Below are 20,134 nucleotides of genomic sequence, written 5' to 3' on the forward strand. Positions count from 1 at the left end.
AACAGCAGTGATTCTTTATGTATGACTTGTGCTTGAGCGCCTGATATCTCAGAAAATCAACATCAGTGTGGGTGGGTGGGTCAGGGCATTTCCGAAATGTTATGATAGATGGAGCCATGGGTGTAGCCAAGAGGGGGCCAAATAAATAAAAATAAATTAAAATACATAGCTATCTGAGGTTCTGCACCCCCTAACAAAAGGCCTGCCCCCAGTAACAAAAACCCTGGCTACGCCCATGGATGGAGCCAACTACAGTAATTGTGGTTTTGTCCACACCCAGAAGTGTAGCATATGTAGGCCGTGGGGGCACAAATTTTTGACCCTGGGCACAATTGTGTCAGGGGGCACAAACAGGTGCCCCCACAGCAGGCTCCCTCATTGGTGCCTGGCTCCGTGTGAGAAGGAGCTGACCTAAGCTGCTGTGCTTCTGCTGGCCACAGCTCTGTCCTTAGGTCAGGCCTGACCCGGGGAAGAGAGCAGGAGGGTGGGTGGCCATAGTGCACCTCGCTCCCAGTCACAGCAGCAGCTCCGCCTCCGGGTCACGTCTGACCTGGCGCACTCAAGGAGCCTGAGCAGCAGCTTCCCTGCCCCTCTCCTCCCCTGGACATGTGGGGGCATGCCCCTCTCCCCTCGTTGAGTTCTGCAAAGGCAGCCCTGAGACTGAGGAGGAAAGAGCTCACTGCTCATGCCAACCCTAGAGAGGATGTAAGAAAGAAGCAGGCTGTTGGAGGACAGCCGAGAAGCAATTGAGCTTGGTGGAGCAGTGCCCCAGTCCCCCTTAAGGACAAGCCTCCACTGACATGGAACAAGAAGGAATTTTAAATGGGGAACTACAATATTGGCATGGGAACTACAATAGCTCAATGTTGCAATTTGTCTACCCTACTTAATATTTACCATTAAGGAAAGTATAAAGTCATGGAGTAAATCCACTCAGCTTGTTGATGTGAAGCAGCAGACCTCAATCTGATACTGCAAATGTTATGGAATTATTGAATATTCAGAAGTATACCTCTCCACCACTCCTTAGTCAAGCTAGTTTTGGGCATTTATGGCAAGATTATCCCAAGTGGAAAGGAATAATATATTTTCACTGTTATGTATTCAGTGATCTGTCTTTGCCTGAGCTTGAGTCTGGACTAAGGATTCTGAGCTCCTGTGTTCTGATTTGATAAATGATGTCCAATCACAGAACGTTTCAGGATTTGGGCCACTGCCATTGGCCCTTGAACTCTGAGTTGCAGCTTGGAAGTTTAGATACGTAAACGTAATAGGCCATATAGTAACAATTGCAAAGCTATTTACTCGAAACTACTTTTCAAAAATTAGATACAGCTTCTTATAATGCCAAAATCAATATCGCATGCACAGTAGTCTCTGCTGCAATGCAGAGAACTACAATGCAAGATAGGTCAACACTTTTAAAAACCCGCTCTGATACCAACAAGAGTCATAGGAGGATTTATGTTTCCTTTGAGTACAACTACATGACAGCCAAAATTGAAAAAACAATAAGACGCCATTGGTATATTCTGAAAGACATTCCTGGCTGTGAAGTCTTTCCCTGCCTCGCCAAACAATGTACTAGATCACTTAGGGATATGTTAGTACACACTGACTTAAAACACACATCTACACAGCAGACCTTGACAACAGGCTTTTTTCAAATGTGGACATTGTACCACATGTAGGTTTGCATTACTAGTAAAAGAATAGTGAAGGCTTCAACTTTACCATACAGTCATGTGTGCCACAGCACGGGTTGTTTATATAATTAAGTGCCCTTGTGGCTTACTGTATGTTGGGCAAATCATAAGACCTATCAGGACCAGGATATCAGAGCATCGCAGTAGGATCAGAAACAAAAACGTAGATGCACCTTTGGTACAGCACTTCATTCAGGAATCACATACTGAAGATGATCTAACATTTTTCGTTCTTTAGGCTTACCAGGGGCCTCTAGATCAAGCAAGGAAGGTTCTACAACAGAAAGAAAGTAGGTTTATTTTCCTATGGAATACGCTTCATCCTTTATGGTTAAACACTGAATTAGATTATAGTTGTTTTCTTCAGTTATATATTGGAAAAACCTTTATGACCATATAGTATGCCTGTTGTAACTATTTACTGTTTGTAGTATGTCACTGAACAATGTTCCTTTAAGACTGAATTAACATGAATTATCTGCACTTGTTGCCTATTGGGTCACCATGACTGAGAATCCATTATGAATAAGCTTCATCTAGCTATTATATATAGTACCGGTATGTACATTTTTTATATCTTTGTATGTTACTTTGGAATTTGTGTAGCTATTATATTACAAAGTGTCTATGTTTATATGATTTAGAACCATGCACAGCTGATGAAGCCCCCTCGGGCGAAACAGGGAAATATCCAGGAATCCTTGTCTTGTCTGCCTGTGCCAGTTTCCATCAGTGCCAAGTTCTTTTGTTTGCCTGCCCAATCATCTTCATTAGACACTTAGAAGATTATTTCACGCCGCTATTCTAAGCAATAGGACAGACAGCAAAATACAAGAGAAGATGAAGAAATTAGAAAAGAATGTACTATGGTGCTGACAATATAGGACTTGTGTTTTGTACATACTGGACTTGGTGGTCAACCGGAAAGCTACATTTTATTTTATTTTATTATAAAATATTTATTAAGGTTTTACAAAAAACAGAAGTTTACAGATTAAAAAGAGAGCAGAAAAAAGAAAAAAATAAGGAAAAATACAACAAAAAAACAACAAAAAACAAAAAACAAATAGATAGGAAAAAATTAAAAACAAATGCATTTTTTGAAATCTTTAAGCTCATTTGCTTATTTCCTTAACCTCCTCACACCTCCCCTTTTTGTATTCCCATTTACATAATCAATTCAGCAAATCCTTACCCTTTTTCATTTATCTTAACTCTATATCTTAACATATTATACCTATATAATTTCATCCATTGTCAATCCATTATTGCATATTCTTATTAACCTTGTTGCTAATGCCACTTAATTTCAATCCAGCGTCATTTTAACATTCATTAATTTTACAATATTTCTGCAAATAGTCTTTAAATTTCTTCCAATCTTCTTCCACCAACTCTTCTCCCTGGTCTCGGATTCTGCCAGTCATTTCCGCCAATTCCATATAGTCCATCACCTTCATCTGCTACTCTTCCAGGGTGGGTAAAATTTGTGTCTTCCAATACTTTGCAATAAGTATTCTTGCTGCTGTTGTTGCGTACATAAAGAAAGTTCTGTCCTTCTTTGGCACCAATTGGCCGACTATGCCCAGGAGAAAGGCCTCTGGTTTCTTCAGGAAGGTATATTTAAATACCTTTTTCATTTCATTATAGATCATCTCCCAGAAAGCCTTAATCTTTGGGCACGTCCACCAAAGGTGAAAGAATGTACCTTCATTTTCTTTACATTTCCAGCATTTATTATCGGGCAGATGATATATTTTTGCAAGCTTGACTGAAATCTACATTTTAATATATTATGTCACAATGTTGATTTTGGCATTATAAGAAGCGGTATCTAATTTTTCAAAAGTAGTTTTGAGTAAATCATCATCAATCTTTATTACGGTCCAGAGACGCAACAAATCATTACAAAACAATACAGTCATACCTCAGGTTACAGATACTTCAGGTTGCATCTTTTTGGGTTACAGACCCGCCGAAACCCGGAAGTACCGGAACAGGTTACTTCCGAGTTTCGGCAGTTGTGCATGCGCAGAAGCGCCAAATTGCAACCCGCGCGTGTGCAGACGAGCCACTGCGGGTTGCGAACGTGCATCCCACATGGATCACGTGCGCAGCCCGAGCGTCCACTGTACACAATTCAGACAGCCTACCACCAGGTTAAACAAGCATTTTGTTCAGACTTAAAGATAGGGATCATGCGTTCTTGCAACCACCGATAAAAACTTTGCCACTGCTAATGTTCTAGCGTTTGTCCAGTCTTCCAATAGGAACCTGACATAGTGAGCCTCTGATTTTCCCGGGAAAGGTACCAGCAAGTTCAGTCCTGGCTTGCTCGTATTTCGCACAGTGCAGCAAAATACGTTCTATAGAATCGATGTCTTGGGCACACGAGCAAAGTCTGTCCTGGTAGGGAACTCCTCTCAACCTGCCATCCAACACTGCAGAAGGAAAAACATTTAGTTTGGTGAATAGCCTTCGGTAATTTGGTACTGTCAGGTTTTTAATGTAAGGTGTTAACTTAAAGACATGCCCATATTGTACTCCTACTGCCAACAGACTACAGACTGCATGTGATCGGGATCGCAAGTCACTGTGTGTATTATCCCATACTCTTTGCTTTAACGTCTTTAGGGCACCTTCATAACCCAGGTAATAGAGTTGCGGTGTGTGTGTGTGTGTGTATGTGTGTGTGAGAGAGAGAGAGAGAGAGAGAGAGAGAGAGAGAGAGAGACAGACCAATAGAGGTGTCTTTTCTAGCCATTGTTTTCTGCCAATTGCTGACAAACTCCTCATTGGTCAGGTGCTGATAAAAACCCTTCCTAGATCAAACACTACAATCCTGAGCCAATGTTTTAGGGCACCCCACCATGCTTTAGTTGAAATTGAGCATTGACCAGCTTCTAACAAAAGTATGGAGTTGGGGACACAGTTTGGTACCTTAAGCAGAGATCGTAGAAATTTTGCCTGAAAGCCGTCTAGCTTAGGCAAGTTCCCATTATGCCAGACATTTGCAGCGTACAGGAGTTGGGAAACAGATTTTGCATTGAAAACCCTTAAGGCTGCTGGAACATACTTGCCACCCTTTGTGAAAAAGAATCTGAGTATGGCTAGCTTTGTGATCTCCGCCTTTTGAAGGGAGGTTTGCCAGTGGTGCTTCCAAGATCTTGATTGATGGAAAGTGAGCCCTAGATAGCTGGAGCATTTAATCTTTTCAAGGTTATGGCCATCCAGCACCCATTTAAATTGGGAGAAGCTTTCGAATACTAAAATTTTTGATTTTTTGTAATTAATGGATAAGCCATTTCCAAAACAGTAATCAGAAAACTTCCTCAGCAGATATTTCAAACCTGGTCTGGAACGTGAAATGATGGCCGCATCATCTGCATATAACAAGAGGGTCCTTCTCATTCCTATTTTTGGAAGGTGTCCATCTGAGTCCATTAGGCTCGCTTCTAGGTCGCTTAAGGATAGGCAAAACAATGTGGGGGCCAGAATGCATCCCTGTCTCACCCCCCTAGTCAGCTTCATACTGTTTGATAACTTTCCCTGCCGACTGCATCGGACCTGCAGTTTGGTTCCATTGTACAGGGCTTTTATAAGAAAGAGGAGTCGTTTGTCCTGCAATATCAGATTTAATTTGGACCATAGCTGTTATCTGGGGATGGAATCAGATTCATGAAGGCCATGAAGAGTTTACCCTGTAGAGGCCTGGTATACTTCTTGGCTAGAAAGGACAGCATTAGACAGTGGTTCTCGTGAAAGGCTGACTGGGCTGAGTAAATAGCTTTGCAATTGTTACTATATGGCCTATTACGTTTACATCTTTTAAAAATTGGATTTGCCTAATATAGGCATTCTGGTGGTTTTGGGAAGTTTAGATAGCCAATCACGTTGGGAGTGGGAGTGGCCCAGGCTTTCAGGAGTGTATGTAAGCAGTTGCTTTGCCCCTATTTCTCAGTTATGTAGTTCAATAAAGGTTCTTGCTGTTATCGCTGTGTCTTGCCTCGTGGGGACCCACCTACACTTCACTGGTGACGAGGATGGGATGCTAGGCTAGGTATGCAGCCTTGGCTAGCTTCTACAAGCTGAAATCACTGCTGGGGAACTGTCGCCTCAGCTGAGCTGAAATCACTGACTGTAGCCATAAGGCAGATCACACAGAACAAATGTCATGGCCACCCAGGGCCACACTGAGGAATTTAACACAATGGTTCCAGGGAAATGGGACTCCTCGTAGCCAATAGGTTGACTGACCCCGAACTGAAGTGGGTTACGCAGTTCAGTGTGTGTGGGCCGGTGGCATTTGAGATTTCCCAGGCTCTAGTGGCTCCAGCTAAGTGATACAACGTTTGATGCAATCATTCTGAAGCTGAGGACCCACTTCACTCCCCAGCCATCAGAGATTGCCTGCCTGCATGCCTTCTACAAATGATACCAGGCGAATGGTGAATCCATTGCGGCCTTTGTTGCGGCTTTGTGGCAGGCCGCCCACCACTGCAACTTCAGTGACCTGGAACTAATGCTCCGTGACTGTCTTGTGTGTGGCCTGAGGAATGAGAAGCTACAAGAAGGACCTGACCTGACAGCAGAGACAGCTGACAAAACAATGAGAGAGATTCACCAAGCATGCAGCCCACCCATGGCATGGAAGGCCAAGGCTGTGCATTCTGAGGAGATTGTGGACAGTGAGGAAGACAAGTAGGTCCTGAGACTGTGCCTCAGGTTGTCTAAGCATTTTGGCCAACAGGGAGGTGCAGGGGTGCCTTGCACCAGTTGTGGGGGCCTGCATGAACGCCAATCATGCCGCTTCCGCGATGCCCAGTGTTGGGCATGTGGGAAGACCGGCCATATTGCATGTGCCTGCCAAACGAAGGAGCAGTGGGACAACCCCCAGTGCAACCCCCAGTGTCCTACATTAGGGACTGGGGAGGGTCACCGTGGGACTCCACGTGTGGAAGAATGCCACACCATCTCGAACTGTGCCTGCACACAGAGGCCAGCTGCCATGTCTATTTGGAGTGTGCAGCAGCCGACCCTGTGAGAAGATTTGAGTGACTGTGACCATCCAGGGCGTCCCATGCAAAATGGAGGTTGATTCTGGGTCAGCGCTCTCAATTATTTCTGCGGAGACGTACTGTCACATCTGCCAGAAAGGAAGAAAACCCAGCCTACAACTGTTTGAGGTTTCCCTGACAGACTTCCAGGGGAAGTGTGTGCCTGTTTGGGGCACTGTGACATTCACAGTCCAGTTCAAGCGTTTTAGCGGACCTCTGCAGCTGGTGGTTGTCGAAGGCCACTGCACCAGCCTTCTTGGCCTCGACTGGTTCAATGCGCTGGGCATCCATGTCACTGGAGTTTGATGGGGCGCTGGGGTGGTACAAGGGCCCACCAGTTGCACTGAGTCTCAACCTGGATGTTGTACAAATTCGCTTGAAGGCTCTGCGGGTGCCATTCACCCTGAAACCGAAGATTGATGCAGAGCTGGATCGCCCCATCGAACAAGGGTCCTCGAGCCAGTCCCGTACACTCAATGGGAGACCCCAATTGTCACTCCCCTTAAAGCAAACAGGGATGTGAGGATCTGCGCTGAATGCAAGTACAGCAGCATGCATATCCTGTTCCAGTTGTGAGTCATCTCCTTGCATCGCTGGCCGGCAGAAAAGTCTTTGCAAAGCTCAACTTGGCCCAGGCATACCAGCAACTCCCAGTCGACGAGGCTACCTCTGAGGCACAGACAATCATGACCCATGCTTTCCGCATCAAGAGACTACAGTTTGGTGTCAGTGTGGCCCCATGTCTCTTCTAAAACCTCATGGAAGATGTCCTGAAAGACCTCCCGGGCATCATTCCTTATTTCGATGATGTCCTCATCACAGGGGAGTCCAAGGCAGAGCTTGCCTCTTCAAGAGGTCCTGCGCCATTTCCAAGACGCTGGCTGGCCTTAAGGTAAAGAAAGAAAAATGCCAGCTGGGGGTGCCCAAGGTCGAGTTCCACGTGTTCCTGATTGATGCTGACGGCATCCACCCCAAACCGGCAAAGGTCAAGGCCATCTAAAGCACTCCATGGTCGAAACAAGAGCTGCAGTCCTTCCTGAACTTCTTCCACTCCTTTATTCCACACAAGGCAGCATTAACGGAGCCCCTGCACTGGCTATTGGACAAGAAAGCCCCTTGGAACTGGGGCCACACTCAGGACGCTGCTTTCAATGCTGTCAAACCTCCTCTCCTCTGACAGTGTCCTTACCAATTTTGATGAGACCAAGCCCGTTGTACTTGCCTGTGATGCTTCCCCGTATGGAATCGGTGCAGTCCTCGGCCACCAGTTGCCAGATGGGCGGGAGGCCCCCATTGCATTCTACTCCAGGACCTTGTCATCTATGGAATGCAATTACGCCCAGATTGACAAGGAGGCCCTGGCCTAGCATGGCAGGAGTGAAGAAGTTCCATGACTACATCTACAGCTGCCACTTCATGATCGTGACTGACCACAAACCTCTGCTGGGCCTTTTCGCTCATGATCATCAGACACCCCAGATCCTGTCCCTGAGGATGCTAAGGTGGTCCATCTTTCTTAATGCATATGACTACATGCTGCACCACCGTACTGGTAAGAAACTGGGCCATGCAGATGCCCTAAGCTGCCTGCCATTGCCTGCCATTGACACCAACCCATGGTGTGATGCTGCTGGAGACTCTGCCCCATCCGCCGCTCTATGCCACAGATGTCACCACGTACTCGGCAAAGGATCACACCATCTCCTGTGTTCTTAACTGGGTGTGGAGGGGGTGGCCAGCGGGTCGCCTTGATGCAGAATTCTCCCCATTTGTCTTCCTGCAACATGAACTGTCAGTCCACAAGGGATGCCTGCTGTGGGGAAACCGGGTTGTAATCCCTGCTAAGCTGCGCACCAGAGTGCTGGAGGCTCCTTTTCTGCATGAAAGCTCTGGCCCGGAACTACGTTTGGTGGCCAGGTATTGCAGCAGTGGAAGAATGGGTCCAGCACTGCCAGACCTGTCAAGAATCCCAACCAGCCATACCCCAGGCCCCGATTCAACAGTGGGAGATGACATGCACACCGTGGTCAAGACTCCACATTGATTTTGCTGGCCCATTCCAAGGTTAGACATTCCTGATCATTGTGGACTCTTTCTCAAAGTGGCTCGAGGTGGTGCCAGTCTCAGCAATGACCTCCCGGGTCGTCATCCAGGCCCTGCGGCAGGTCTTCACCACACATGGCATGTCAGACATCATTGTGTCCAATAATGGAGCACAGTTCATGTCAGCCAAGTTCCAGAAGTTCCTGACCGGCAACCTAATCCAGCATGTCATGGCAGCACCATTCCACCCATCAGTGAATGGACAGGCTGAGAGAATGGTGAGGACCACCAAGGAATCCCTCACCCGCATTACCCAGGGGAACTGGAACCAGTGCCTAGTGGATTTCCTGCTGCAGCAGCACATCGTTCCCTGCACTGCCACAGGCTGTAGCCCAGCAGAACTCCTCATGAACCAGAAGTTGGTATCGTTCCTAGATCGGCTCCACCTGGATCGGCTCCATCTTGCATCTGATTGGCCTCCTGGCCAGGAGGCTCCAACGGCCTCCGGGTCCTTCATCCTGGATGACCCTGTCTATATCTGGAACTATGGGCATGGCCCTGCCTGGATCCCTGCTGCTGTTACCAGGGTGACTGGACCAGTCTCCTACCAGCTTGCCACAGCGGATCACTTCATTCACCATTTGCCACTTTCCCCCTTAAATCCACCAATGCAATTGCATATAGGGAGAGCTTATATCTCAGCTTATATCTGCTGTGTTTTTTGTGAGTCACCTGAATGTAACCTGAGCAAATGTAGCTCACTTTTGGATTTTCAGTTCTTTCCCTCTTTCTCTTTAGTCCTTAGGCTAGTGCTAAAAAATTGACCAGATCTATAATATCAGAACATGTCCTCTCCACAGGATGAACAGCAGGATTCAAATACAAATGGACTTCCTTTGTAGAGAAAGTAACCAGTACATTTGTTTCTGAATGTTAAACATTAACAATGAAATAAAGGGAACTGAGGAAGCAGCCATGTTTTATTACACACTTGTTGCTGTACAACCAGACACCTTTCTACAACTCAAATATTAAATGGAGATGGAGAACATTATACAGCCTTGTCTGAACATAATGTGCTTTCCTTACTGCACAACTGAATTACTTAACATCTTGCCCTCCTGTTTTTAGTATAAAGCCCTAGTCTTGTTAACCAGGATAAGCACTACTTGTACTCAGATGACAAACAAATAACTGATTAAACAATGTGATACCACGCCTGGGTGATTTACATCTAGGTTCCCCCCTGCTCTGTTTTTCCATTCCAGCTACCTAATTATCATTTGGTGTGACAACTCTGGGCCAAACAACATGTTACAGCAGACCTCGGATCACACCATTGTTTTCCTGCTTATATCAGTAGCAGCCAGTGACGGAGTGATGTCACTGGGAAATAAAATTACTAATTGCAGTGTTCCAGGGAACCGGTGGGGGCACTCTTTTGAGCCAGCTAGTCCCAAATCCCACAGGTTCAGATCAGGGGTCACAAGCAAAAGACTTCAGCCAGAAACTTCCAACTACCACAAAGATGTAGCAGCAAGAAGTCAAGAACAATGGTTACATTGTTTTTAAAAGTTCCCCAAACTTTCCCATAATACATCTCAGTATGCATCATGAAGACATCATAGATATGTCTCAGAAAAGGTGTTGTGTCAGGCAGAAACCTGAGAGCCAGACATGCCTGTGTCAATCAAGTATGGTTCAATAACCCATTTCACATATGTGAAAAGATCTACATACAGTGGTACCTCGGGTTAAGTACTTAATTCCTTCCAGAGGTCCATACTTAACCTGAAACTGTTCTTAACCTGAAGCACCACTTTAGCTAATGGGGCCTCCTGCTGCTGCCGCGCTGCGGGAGAACAATTTCTGTTCTCATCCTGAAGCAAAGTTCTTAACCTGAAGCACTATTTCTGGGTTAGCGGAGTCTGTAACCTGAAGCATATGTAACCCAAGGTACCACTGTATTCTTTTGTAAGGAAGGCCTCCCTTGGCATCTCCATTTGTTCTTCCTGAGTCTCATTTCCTTCTGATAACACCTAGTCTGGGCAGTTTGGGAGGGGGATCTTGTGTATGTGTCAGTACATCTTGAATATTATGGCCTCCTTGCTCCATTCATTCCATCATTGGATCACAATTCTATTACTTTTGGAACCAAATAAATCCATTCATTTTGCTATTTTTGGTGACTTTCTGTGTTTCAGAAAGTAGGGTTTCCTTGCGCTGGAAGCCCCTGGTTGTCTAATGGAGGGAAATGTATAGAGATCAGTGGTATGCTTGTTTGCCTATGTGCAAACAACGGCAGACTCCTATGCATGTTTACTCATGAAATCAATGGGAGAGATTTGGACTGACGTGCCACTAGTATTGTGGGAATGTTCAGGGATGCAGGAGAGGATATATTGTTTGATTATATCCTTTCCAACTTGTATTAGCAAGTTCTACAATTTAGCAGCGTATCATTCCCCTTTTTAAAATTGCACAGTGGGTGTGTTTGCTCGCTAAAGCCTCTAAAATAAGTTTCCTAGTAATTTCCCCTTTAGTCCCTCATAAAAGAAATAGACACAACACAGTCTTCTATAAAAGTATAAAGAGTTTACTCATTCACTCATCCTGTTCACAGATGGATCCCAAAAGGTACTTAAGTTACAAAAGTAATATACCTGGAAACTATCCCATAAGGAGACAGCTCCTTTGTCCTCAGAGCATCTTAGGCTAAGCAGATGTTGCTTCTTTGACGAATGTAGTCAAAGAGAGAGAGATGGCGGCTAGTCATATGCTTTTGTTACCTGCACAGGTGAGGCCACGCCCACCTCTGGTCACATGTAGAGGAAGTCTGTCCCAGCCTAGGAGGAAACAGGAAGTTCCGACTGGCTGGTCCAGACACCCCCCCCTTTTTATGTCCACTCTAGGGATGTTGTACTTGACTGCTCTGTGTTTCACATCCCACAAGTATGCTGATGATAGACAGCTCTAGCTCTCATTCCTATCTTTTTATCCACAGGACACCATGGAAGTACGGGGCACTTTCTTGGACCTATTTGTCACCATGAATGGTCAAATGGCCATTTCTATGTTTTTATCCATAGGACACCATGGAAGTCCTGGGCACTTTCTTGGACCTATTTGTCACCATGAATGGTCAAATAGCAGTAGACATTCCATAACTTGACTGGCATCCAGTGCCATCAGAGAATGAGCTTAAGTGAGGCCTCCTGTAAGAGAGCAGAGATGGTTTTGAGGGGGGAGTAGTCCAGATACCTTCCCATTTGTGATCTTCAATTGGGTGGCCTAAATCTTATTAACATATCAACAATTTGAAGGCCTCTAGGCTCCCCCCACCCTACAGTTATTGTTTCCTATATGCCTTCATCTTTTGATCGCAGTTTGCGTTGAAAATGTTATAAATCTTTCAGATTGGGGCAGGTCCCTTTGGGTTTTGGAAACTTGTGAAAATGCTGAAACATATGAAGATGGCTAAATTGTTAAATAGTTTATGGAAAGTTTTGTGGTTTTATTTTGATAGCATCAAAAATGTCTAAAAAGAATTTACATTCATGGTAAAATACAGTTATCATTATTATTTTTTATTCAGTTTATACACCACCCTATACCTGGTCTCAGGGCAGTTCGGAGGTCTCAGGGTGGTCCCTTCCACGCATAATCCTAGTTAGAATAAGCAGAAAAGTAACATCATTCTCAAAAGGTGGTTGTTGTTGTTGGCATCCATCTGTCTTGGAAGACAATAGAAGAGTGTGCCTTGAGGGGTGAAGTCAAATGGTTGGAGAGTTGCAGCATCTGGTCACTGCTGTGGATATATGACCTGACTGACAGTCTCAAAATGTACTGGACTGTAATGTAGTATTTTTGCTATATTTTAAATTACCCGAGAATACATAAGAAAGAAGTTCTGGGTTCCTTTAAAGTTCCTTGCAGCTCAAAACATGTGGACTATTTCCCCCAGAACATGACAGTGGAGCTGTGGTGATACTCCAATTTTATTATTATTTATTAAATTTATATACTAGCTTTAATCAGTAGCATGGCCAATATGAGGAAATGCCCAATGTATTATGCTACTTCCTCCTAGATTAATTATAAGTCTGAAGCAGTGATTCTACTTTACAGTCTTGATACTAAGCTGCTTAGCTTTATCCAGGATGCAGCTAATTGGTTTTTGCCTCAGAGTAAAGTAACATTCATTTTTCAAACTGCATGAACAATATTCAGAAGCAACACATTCCCGATTCAAGGTTTCTCCTAGATGCTCATTTTTTGATCCAGAGGGATTCATGTATGCTTCTCCGCACTCTACAATTGCCATCAGTCACTGAATGTTATCTAGGAAATAATGTGAAATTTTAAAAATGTCATTATGTTTACTATCAAATTCTAATATTAAATATTATTTCACACTAACCATCAAATAAATGTCAGATGTTTTGAACTAGTTTCTGAGTAATGCTGCAAGCTTATCATAGTTCTTTAATTAAAAAGAAAAGCTGAAAAACCACTACTGCTGATCTTCCTGTGCGATAACTAGAGAAGAATTTCTGAGTGTATACTAGGAAACACTGTTAATTTGCAACAGATGATATTGAAAACCAGACTGTCCCTTGCGTACTGTGTAAACATGTCCCAGAATCCTCTGCAGTGCTGCCTTTCACCAGTTCAGACAATTTGTCCATGTAGCGCAGAGGCCTTTTGCATTGTCCATGGCAGCTGCCCCAGAATCCTTTGCAATGCACAGGGGTTCTGTGGCAGATGTGAATACAAAAGATGTTCCTGGGAAGTTAAATATCTGAAAACTACTTGGCTATATCACTGCATGCCAGCCAAATGTAAGGCAGTATATGTGGCCCAAAAACTTCATGTGGGTTTTAACAAATCTGTGCACTTCTAAATTGCACTAACTAGCTCAGAATGTATATCTTATAAATGTCAATCTCATTTATCTGTTTGGACATATTGTATATATTAATAGATAGGTTTAAGTTGGGATTGATGGATTATTTTTATTGTTAATGTGAGCTGATTATGTTTCTTTTTACTTAGTATATTTGCAATATTAATTTACAAAATACTTAATTTAATTAATTTACTTTTTATGATTTAGGAAGCATTAACTTGGCAGGTAGGGTGTATATGTGAGAGTTTCTATCTCCGCCTCTAGCTGCACACCTTCTCACTTCACTCACCAATGCTACCTACCCCCACCCTTAGACCTTGCTAAATGGTACCCTTTGCAAAAACACCTCTGCACCCCTGTCTTCCCATAGACTGGGAACCAGCTAGGCAGAATGAAGTCTCAGCTCATGTGTAGCAGTGGCAGCAGAGAGTGAGAAGCCTGGTCTTCCGCTGTCCACCATGGATGCTTCCTCCTGCTCTTGCAGTCAGTTGGTACTTGGAACAGACCAAGGAGGGGGTGAACTTAGCATGGCCTACAGACTCAGGACCACTTGCCATTCCTGAGGTGCATTCATTTACCCTGCATGCTGTTGTCTCATGTGAGCCACCTGGTATGTGATGGCAGCAGTAAATCACAGGTCAGCTGGCCAGCACTTCTGACTACCTTCCTCATTACCACACTTCTTCTTCTTTAAATATTTTTATTAAAGATTTCTTAGTTTACAAAAACACATGCATTGTCTCTTTTTTCAAGTTGTGTTTTCTACAGATCATTTTCATTTGTTGCAAGTCATTAATGTTGCATACAGTGTTAGGCTAGGAAGAAAATAGCTGGAAAGGGGGGGCAATGCTTCTATTCTTCTACTTAGTGTATGTGTGGGGTTTTGTGTCAGCGTCACTTGTGTGGGTTCTCTTTCTAGTCACTTGTTGTATTTCCTTAAACTCAAACATAGTAATAAATAACTTGCAAACAGTGCAGAGCAGATGGCAAGTGTGCCATTGGGAAGCCAATAAGACAGTTTCAGAATAAGTGAGAGACGAAATATAAGGCTACCTGCTACTTTCAATCTTTGATCAGGAATCTAGGATAATTAATGGGTTTGAAACTACTTTGCACAAATCATAGCAGTTGCAGCCCACCCACCCTGCAAATCCTGTACAACCTCTTTTCTATTTTCCCAGTTTTGTGAAGTGCAGACATGGGGAACATCTGGCACCTGGGCTGTGTTAGGCCCAGCAGGGGTTGTAATTTGGCCACTGTGGCCATTTCCCCCAAGCCACACCTACCTGTCTCACACCTGGCATCCTATCGCATCAAGTTAAGAGCAGGTAAAAATATGGCTGTAAAGGAACAATTGAGAGTCTTATAGTGGATCATTCCTTAGTAAGCAAGGCTCACTGTCAGCGCTGACAATAATTATTTTTGGTATCAACTGCACTAGAGAGCTTCCAACTGAAAAATCCCTAGTGCAGCTGATCCCTGCCAAAAGCAGGGGCTTGCTGATTGGTGCTGAGAGCAAACCTGTGTTCCAGCAGGAATCTTCCTCTGCAGCCTGCATTGAGTTCAAGCTTGTCTGAAAAAGAATAAAGGAAAGACTGGAGTCAGTTGATTGACAGGTATGTGGCTCTGCCAGCTGTCAAAATGGCCTGCAGGGGAGCACCCTTTGTGTAGTGTTTAGTATGTTGAACTAGGAAAATGGCCCTTCAGCTATGAAGCTCACTGGATTAGCTGGGAGCAGTCACTATATCTTAGCCTAACCTACCTTACAGAATTGTTGTGAGGATAAAAGAGGCAGGGAGAAAAACCATGGTCACTGCCCTGATTTCCTTGGATAACAGGTGGGAAGCAATCATCTTAAAATGAACATTTTGTTTTTAAAAAATAGCTGACTTAAAAAAATCATGCATTGCTTTCTTTACACATTTCCCTCATTTGTTTGCTGATCCACTGAGGAATAACAGCAAAGAGTGTTGTAGTTCCTTAACTGTCGGCTGTACCATTAAGCAAAGGGTGGGAGCTGCCTTGGGCAAATCAGGCCCAAGTATTGAGCTGTTGCTGAAGCTTTGTATGCCTTTATAACTCCCCTGTGAAGATAAGTTATAGCATTTGGGGCTTTTTAATTTAGTGATCGCCTTGTTGTTGCGAAGAGGCTTGAATAACTCAGAGAAGCTCTGAACTATGTCGAGTGCCTGGTGTGCTCTGGTCCATGGGTCACTGTTATGAATAGGATCCAAAATGCAGCAGTCTGATTGGTCCTAGAACAATAGGATTCAGAATGCAGCAGTCTGATTGGTCTTAGAACAATAGGATTCAGAATGCAGCAGTCTGATTTGTCCACAGGCGCCGCCCAGTCCAGCTCCAGGTGGAAGTGAATCCGCAACCTGATTGCCCTACAGGAGAATCCCGGAATTAGCCAATCACGTGCGGCCCATTGTGTAAATAATGTATATAAAGCAGACATTATGGGGGAACTTCCTTTCCTCGCTACTATGAGCTGAATAAAGAACATGAAATCCACACTCGACTCAGAGTATATTTCAGTCATGAAGAGTCAGACACAACTAAATGACTAAACAACAACAACAACAACAAATTTAGTGATAAAAGGCTATAACATTATGCTATGGTGAAAGTGATATGGAAAAAGTGGATAGCATTTCTACCTCTTCTATATAACTCATGGATATTCAATGAAGCTGAGCAATGGAAAATTCAGGACAGACAAAAGAAAGTACTTCTCCACGTAGCACAGAGTTAAGCGATGGAACCTGCTGCCACAGGAAGCATTGATGGCCACCAGTTGGATGCATTAAAAGGATTAGAAAAATTCATGGAGGATAAGGATATGATGGCTATGTTCTGTCTCCATAACTGAGTGGTAAAGGTAAAGGACCCTTGGATGGTTACTGTCAGGGAACGTACAGTTAAAGGCAACCATGGGGTGTGGTGCTCGTCTCACTTTTCAGGCAGAAGAAGCCAGACTTTGTCCACAGACAGTTTTCCAGGTCATGTGGCCAGCATAACTAAGCCACAGAAATGCAGTTTACTTTCTCACTGAAGTGGTACCTATTTATCTACTTGTGCTGGTGGGCTTTCGAACTGCTAGGTTGACAGAAGCTGGGACAAAGTGACAGGAGCTCACCACCACCGTGTGGATTTGAACTGCTGACTTTAAGCCCAAGAGGCTTAGTGGTTTAGACCACAGTGCCACCCACGTCCCTATAACTGAATACAGCAAAAGTAATTGGTATGCTTCTGAATACCAGTTGCTGGAAACTGCAGCAGGAGAGATTGGTGTTGTCCTTGGGTCCAGCTTGCAGAATATCAGCAGGCATCTGGTTGGCCACTATGAGAACAGGATACTGGACTAGATGGACTATTGACGTGGTCCAACAGGTCTTGTGTGCCACACAGCCTGTCCCACATCCCCTAAAGTAGTCAGCTGCCCTCAGGTATGGTGGAGTAGCTGTCTCATAGCCTGTGTTAAAGTAAGATCCAGCTTCTGTGCTTCAAATGGGGCAGCGGTGTGGGTGTGTCATCTTGCCCTGTGCCTCAGGCAGCAGAATGTCTTGAAGTGGCCCTGCTCCTTGAAGACAGATGCATGTGATGCTGAAGCAGACTCTAGCTCAGGAAAGCTTATTCTACCAAAGAATAAAGGTGCCACAGGATTCCTTGTTGATTTTACTGCAATAGACTGAGACCTCTCCTCTGAAATTTGTCACAATATGATTCCCCTTTTGCATCTGTATTCCTGGACAGCTGAAAAAAGCAGACCTTGTTGGCATCCGTCTGTTTCAAGACACAATGGAAGAGTGCACCATCAGGGGTAAAGTCATACCACTGGAGAATGACAATTCCTGTTGTAGCTATAGAGACCAATAAGGGATAGACATGTTTTATTGCAGCTGGGTCAGATGAAGGCGTCCAGATTTGCTGTTAGAGATGCACCATGGTGTTTCTTCTCTCTGTACTCCTCTCAGTAGTTATTCTGTAGTCACTGGTGTGGATACACAACCTGTAGGGTGAATGTTGCCAACTTTCATGTCACAATTGCAGACATCTTTGTATCACAGAGTTGGTCTGTCAACACGTTTGGTGTCTGAAGCCAGCTCCCCACAAAGCACATCCCTGGGGATTCTGCCATCTGCCGTTCTGTGTACATGACCAAGCCAGCGTAGAGGTCGCTGACACAAAAGTGCAACCATGCTGGGAAGAGACCTGGAGACATGCTGGGAAGAGACCTGGAGACATGGAGAGACCTGGTCTGAACAAAGACATTGGATTCTTATCTCATTATACATGACAAAGCCATTTTTCACCTTCTCACCCCTTGCTTTTTCCTGTAAGACCTATTGCAGTCGTTAAGAGCCGTCAACAGGCTCATCACAGCTATCTGCCAACCACCCATTCCCACCACCCTTCTGAGTAATACCCCTCCCCACCTTCTCACTATATAGAAGGATCTGGCAACTTCTGTTTCAGTGTATCTGACGAAGTGTGCATGCACACGAAAGCTCATACCAAGAACTAACTTAGTTGGTCTTTAAGGTGCTACTGGAAAGAAAAAAATTTTTTTTGTTTCATGCTGGGAATGTGAGCTTGGGAGAGCTCATCTAGACTATGTCCTGCCATGTGATGCCCAAAATCTTCCTGACAGCACATATGCAGACCGCACTGAGGCGTCCTTCCTCTGAAAATACAGCTGGTTATAAGTTATAAGTAAGGTAGCACGGCATGAATCACCTCTCCACATTTCTTTGAACAGCACAGGCAGAGATTGCTCAGCAGAGAACACACCTTGGGGCATTCCGCTCCCCCCTCCTCTTTTACCTTCCCTGAGCTCCGCCCCACAGCGCAGTCGGCTCTTGCGATTGGTTGGGACGACGCCGAGAGCCTATCCTCAGCTGACTCAATGGGAACCAGCTCTTGGGGTTTTTTTATTTCTTTATTTTTTGCAAGAGTTTCAGTTTAGGCAGAAAAACCTGGAGAAATCAGGGCGCTGGAGCAGGGCTGACAAGAGGAGAAGAGAAGCGGTGGTAAGGTGCAGGAAGAAGAGGCGCAGGAAGAAGCGTGGATTAAAAGAGTTAAAAGAAGACAAGGAGTTAAACGAAGAGGCGAAAAGGAGAAGGAAGAGGAGGGTCTGACGAGCAAGGCTGCAACTGCTGTAGCAGGGACCACGTTTCCTGCGCTTTTGGAGATAAGCGCAAAAAGGCGCAAAAAGAGGGAGCCTTTTGTGGAAAGTGGCAGCCCAGGAGCAACCCCAGGAGTTAAGGGGGCTGCTGGGTCTGGGGTTCCCCCCGCCCCGAGCTGCAACATCTCCTTGGAGGCCCGGATCGCCACCAGCTGGCGCTGTTCGTGGCTGGCTGGGTGGGCAAAGAACTCATTTGCAAATTGACCGCCCCGCTGGTTTGCCCGAACCCTTTTTTGCAAGGTATTTTTTAAATAAAGGTGTTTTGGTAGGCAAGAAAACGCGTCGAAGAACTCGTCGAAGATGAAACAAGATGTCTGACAAAATGTCTAGCTTTCTGTACATCGGGGATATCGTCTCCCTCTACGCCGAGGGCTCGGTGAACGGCTTCATCAGCACTCTGGGGTAAGGGTTGTGTGAACGGGAGGATCCCGCCTCGGCGGAGGGATGCGCGGGTGCGGGTGCGCGCGCCTTTGGTTACCAGCGCCTTGCTTTTAGAAGACCTTCCCTGTGCGCTTCTTGCAGTCCTTGTTTCCTTTCGATTTCCTGGGGAGCTACCGCTGTTCAGCCTTCTTTGACTTTGAGAGAAAAAGGACACCAAAGTTGTAAGGCACAGGAAGCAACAGCTGGAGAGGAATGGGCAGCGGCCGCAACCCTAGCACTGAAGCTTCTGCTATTGCGCGGCGTAAAGAGAGGAAGAGAAAAAACGTAGGAAATTATTTTAAGAAGCCGGGTCGCTTAAACTTCGGGCAACTTCGCTGCGTACAGCCGTAACCGCGCGCTGGCCCAGCTGAAAGTGAGAGCGGCGGCGATCTAGCCAAAAGAAACAGCAATTTTAAGACGCATTTGTATCCGTGGGAAAGGGGTTGCAGTGCAGTTTTGTCCACGTCTGCCCTGTTGAGTTCAGTGAGACTTACTTCTAAGTGAAGTGGGTTACATAGGATCGCAGCCTTGAGCAATGTGCTCAATTTTGCCAGGGATCAGTGAGATTAAAGCGCTTACCCTTGCACACCTGAGCCTATGAATGCTTACCGGAAGTAAGCTTCGCTGCTTACTTCCCAGTAAACACGCACGAGACTGTCAATTCTTATTTTCCCGCTGCTGCTGCAGTACTGATGGCTAAGCTATTTACTTACTGTTGTAAGTAAATGCTGATACCTTTTTTGTTGCATTCCGTTCATTACCTATTTGAATCTAATAATCTGCATTAGCTAGAATGTGCATTTGATTT

General features: G+C 45.0%; 1 protein-coding gene across 6 annotated transcripts in view; it reads left to right on the forward strand.

The window, feature by feature from the left end:
• Window positions 1–18,459: 18,459 nt before the first annotated feature.
• The window catches only part of ITPR2 (inositol 1,4,5-trisphosphate receptor type 2), a 334,430-nt gene continuing 332,755 nt past the window's right edge, over window positions 18,460–20,134 (forward strand). For 3 of the 6 annotated variants that reach the window (XM_083574843.1, XM_083574846.1, XM_083574847.1), the window contains exon 1: window positions 18,460–19,308. In XM_083574843.1, the coding sequence (XP_083430969.1) occupies window positions 19,217–19,308 (92 nt within the window). In that variant the 5' untranslated portion in view covers window positions 18,460–19,216. The remainder of the gene's footprint in view (window positions 19,309–20,134) is intronic. The other 3 variants (XM_083574844.1, XM_083574845.1, XM_083574849.1) reach the window with 2 other exon arrangements.

Source organism: Podarcis filfolensis, assembly GCF_964270895.1.
Source record: "Podarcis filfolensis genome assembly, chromosome: 10".
Lineage (NCBI taxonomy): Eukaryota > Metazoa > Chordata > Lepidosauria > Squamata > Lacertidae > Podarcis > Podarcis filfolensis.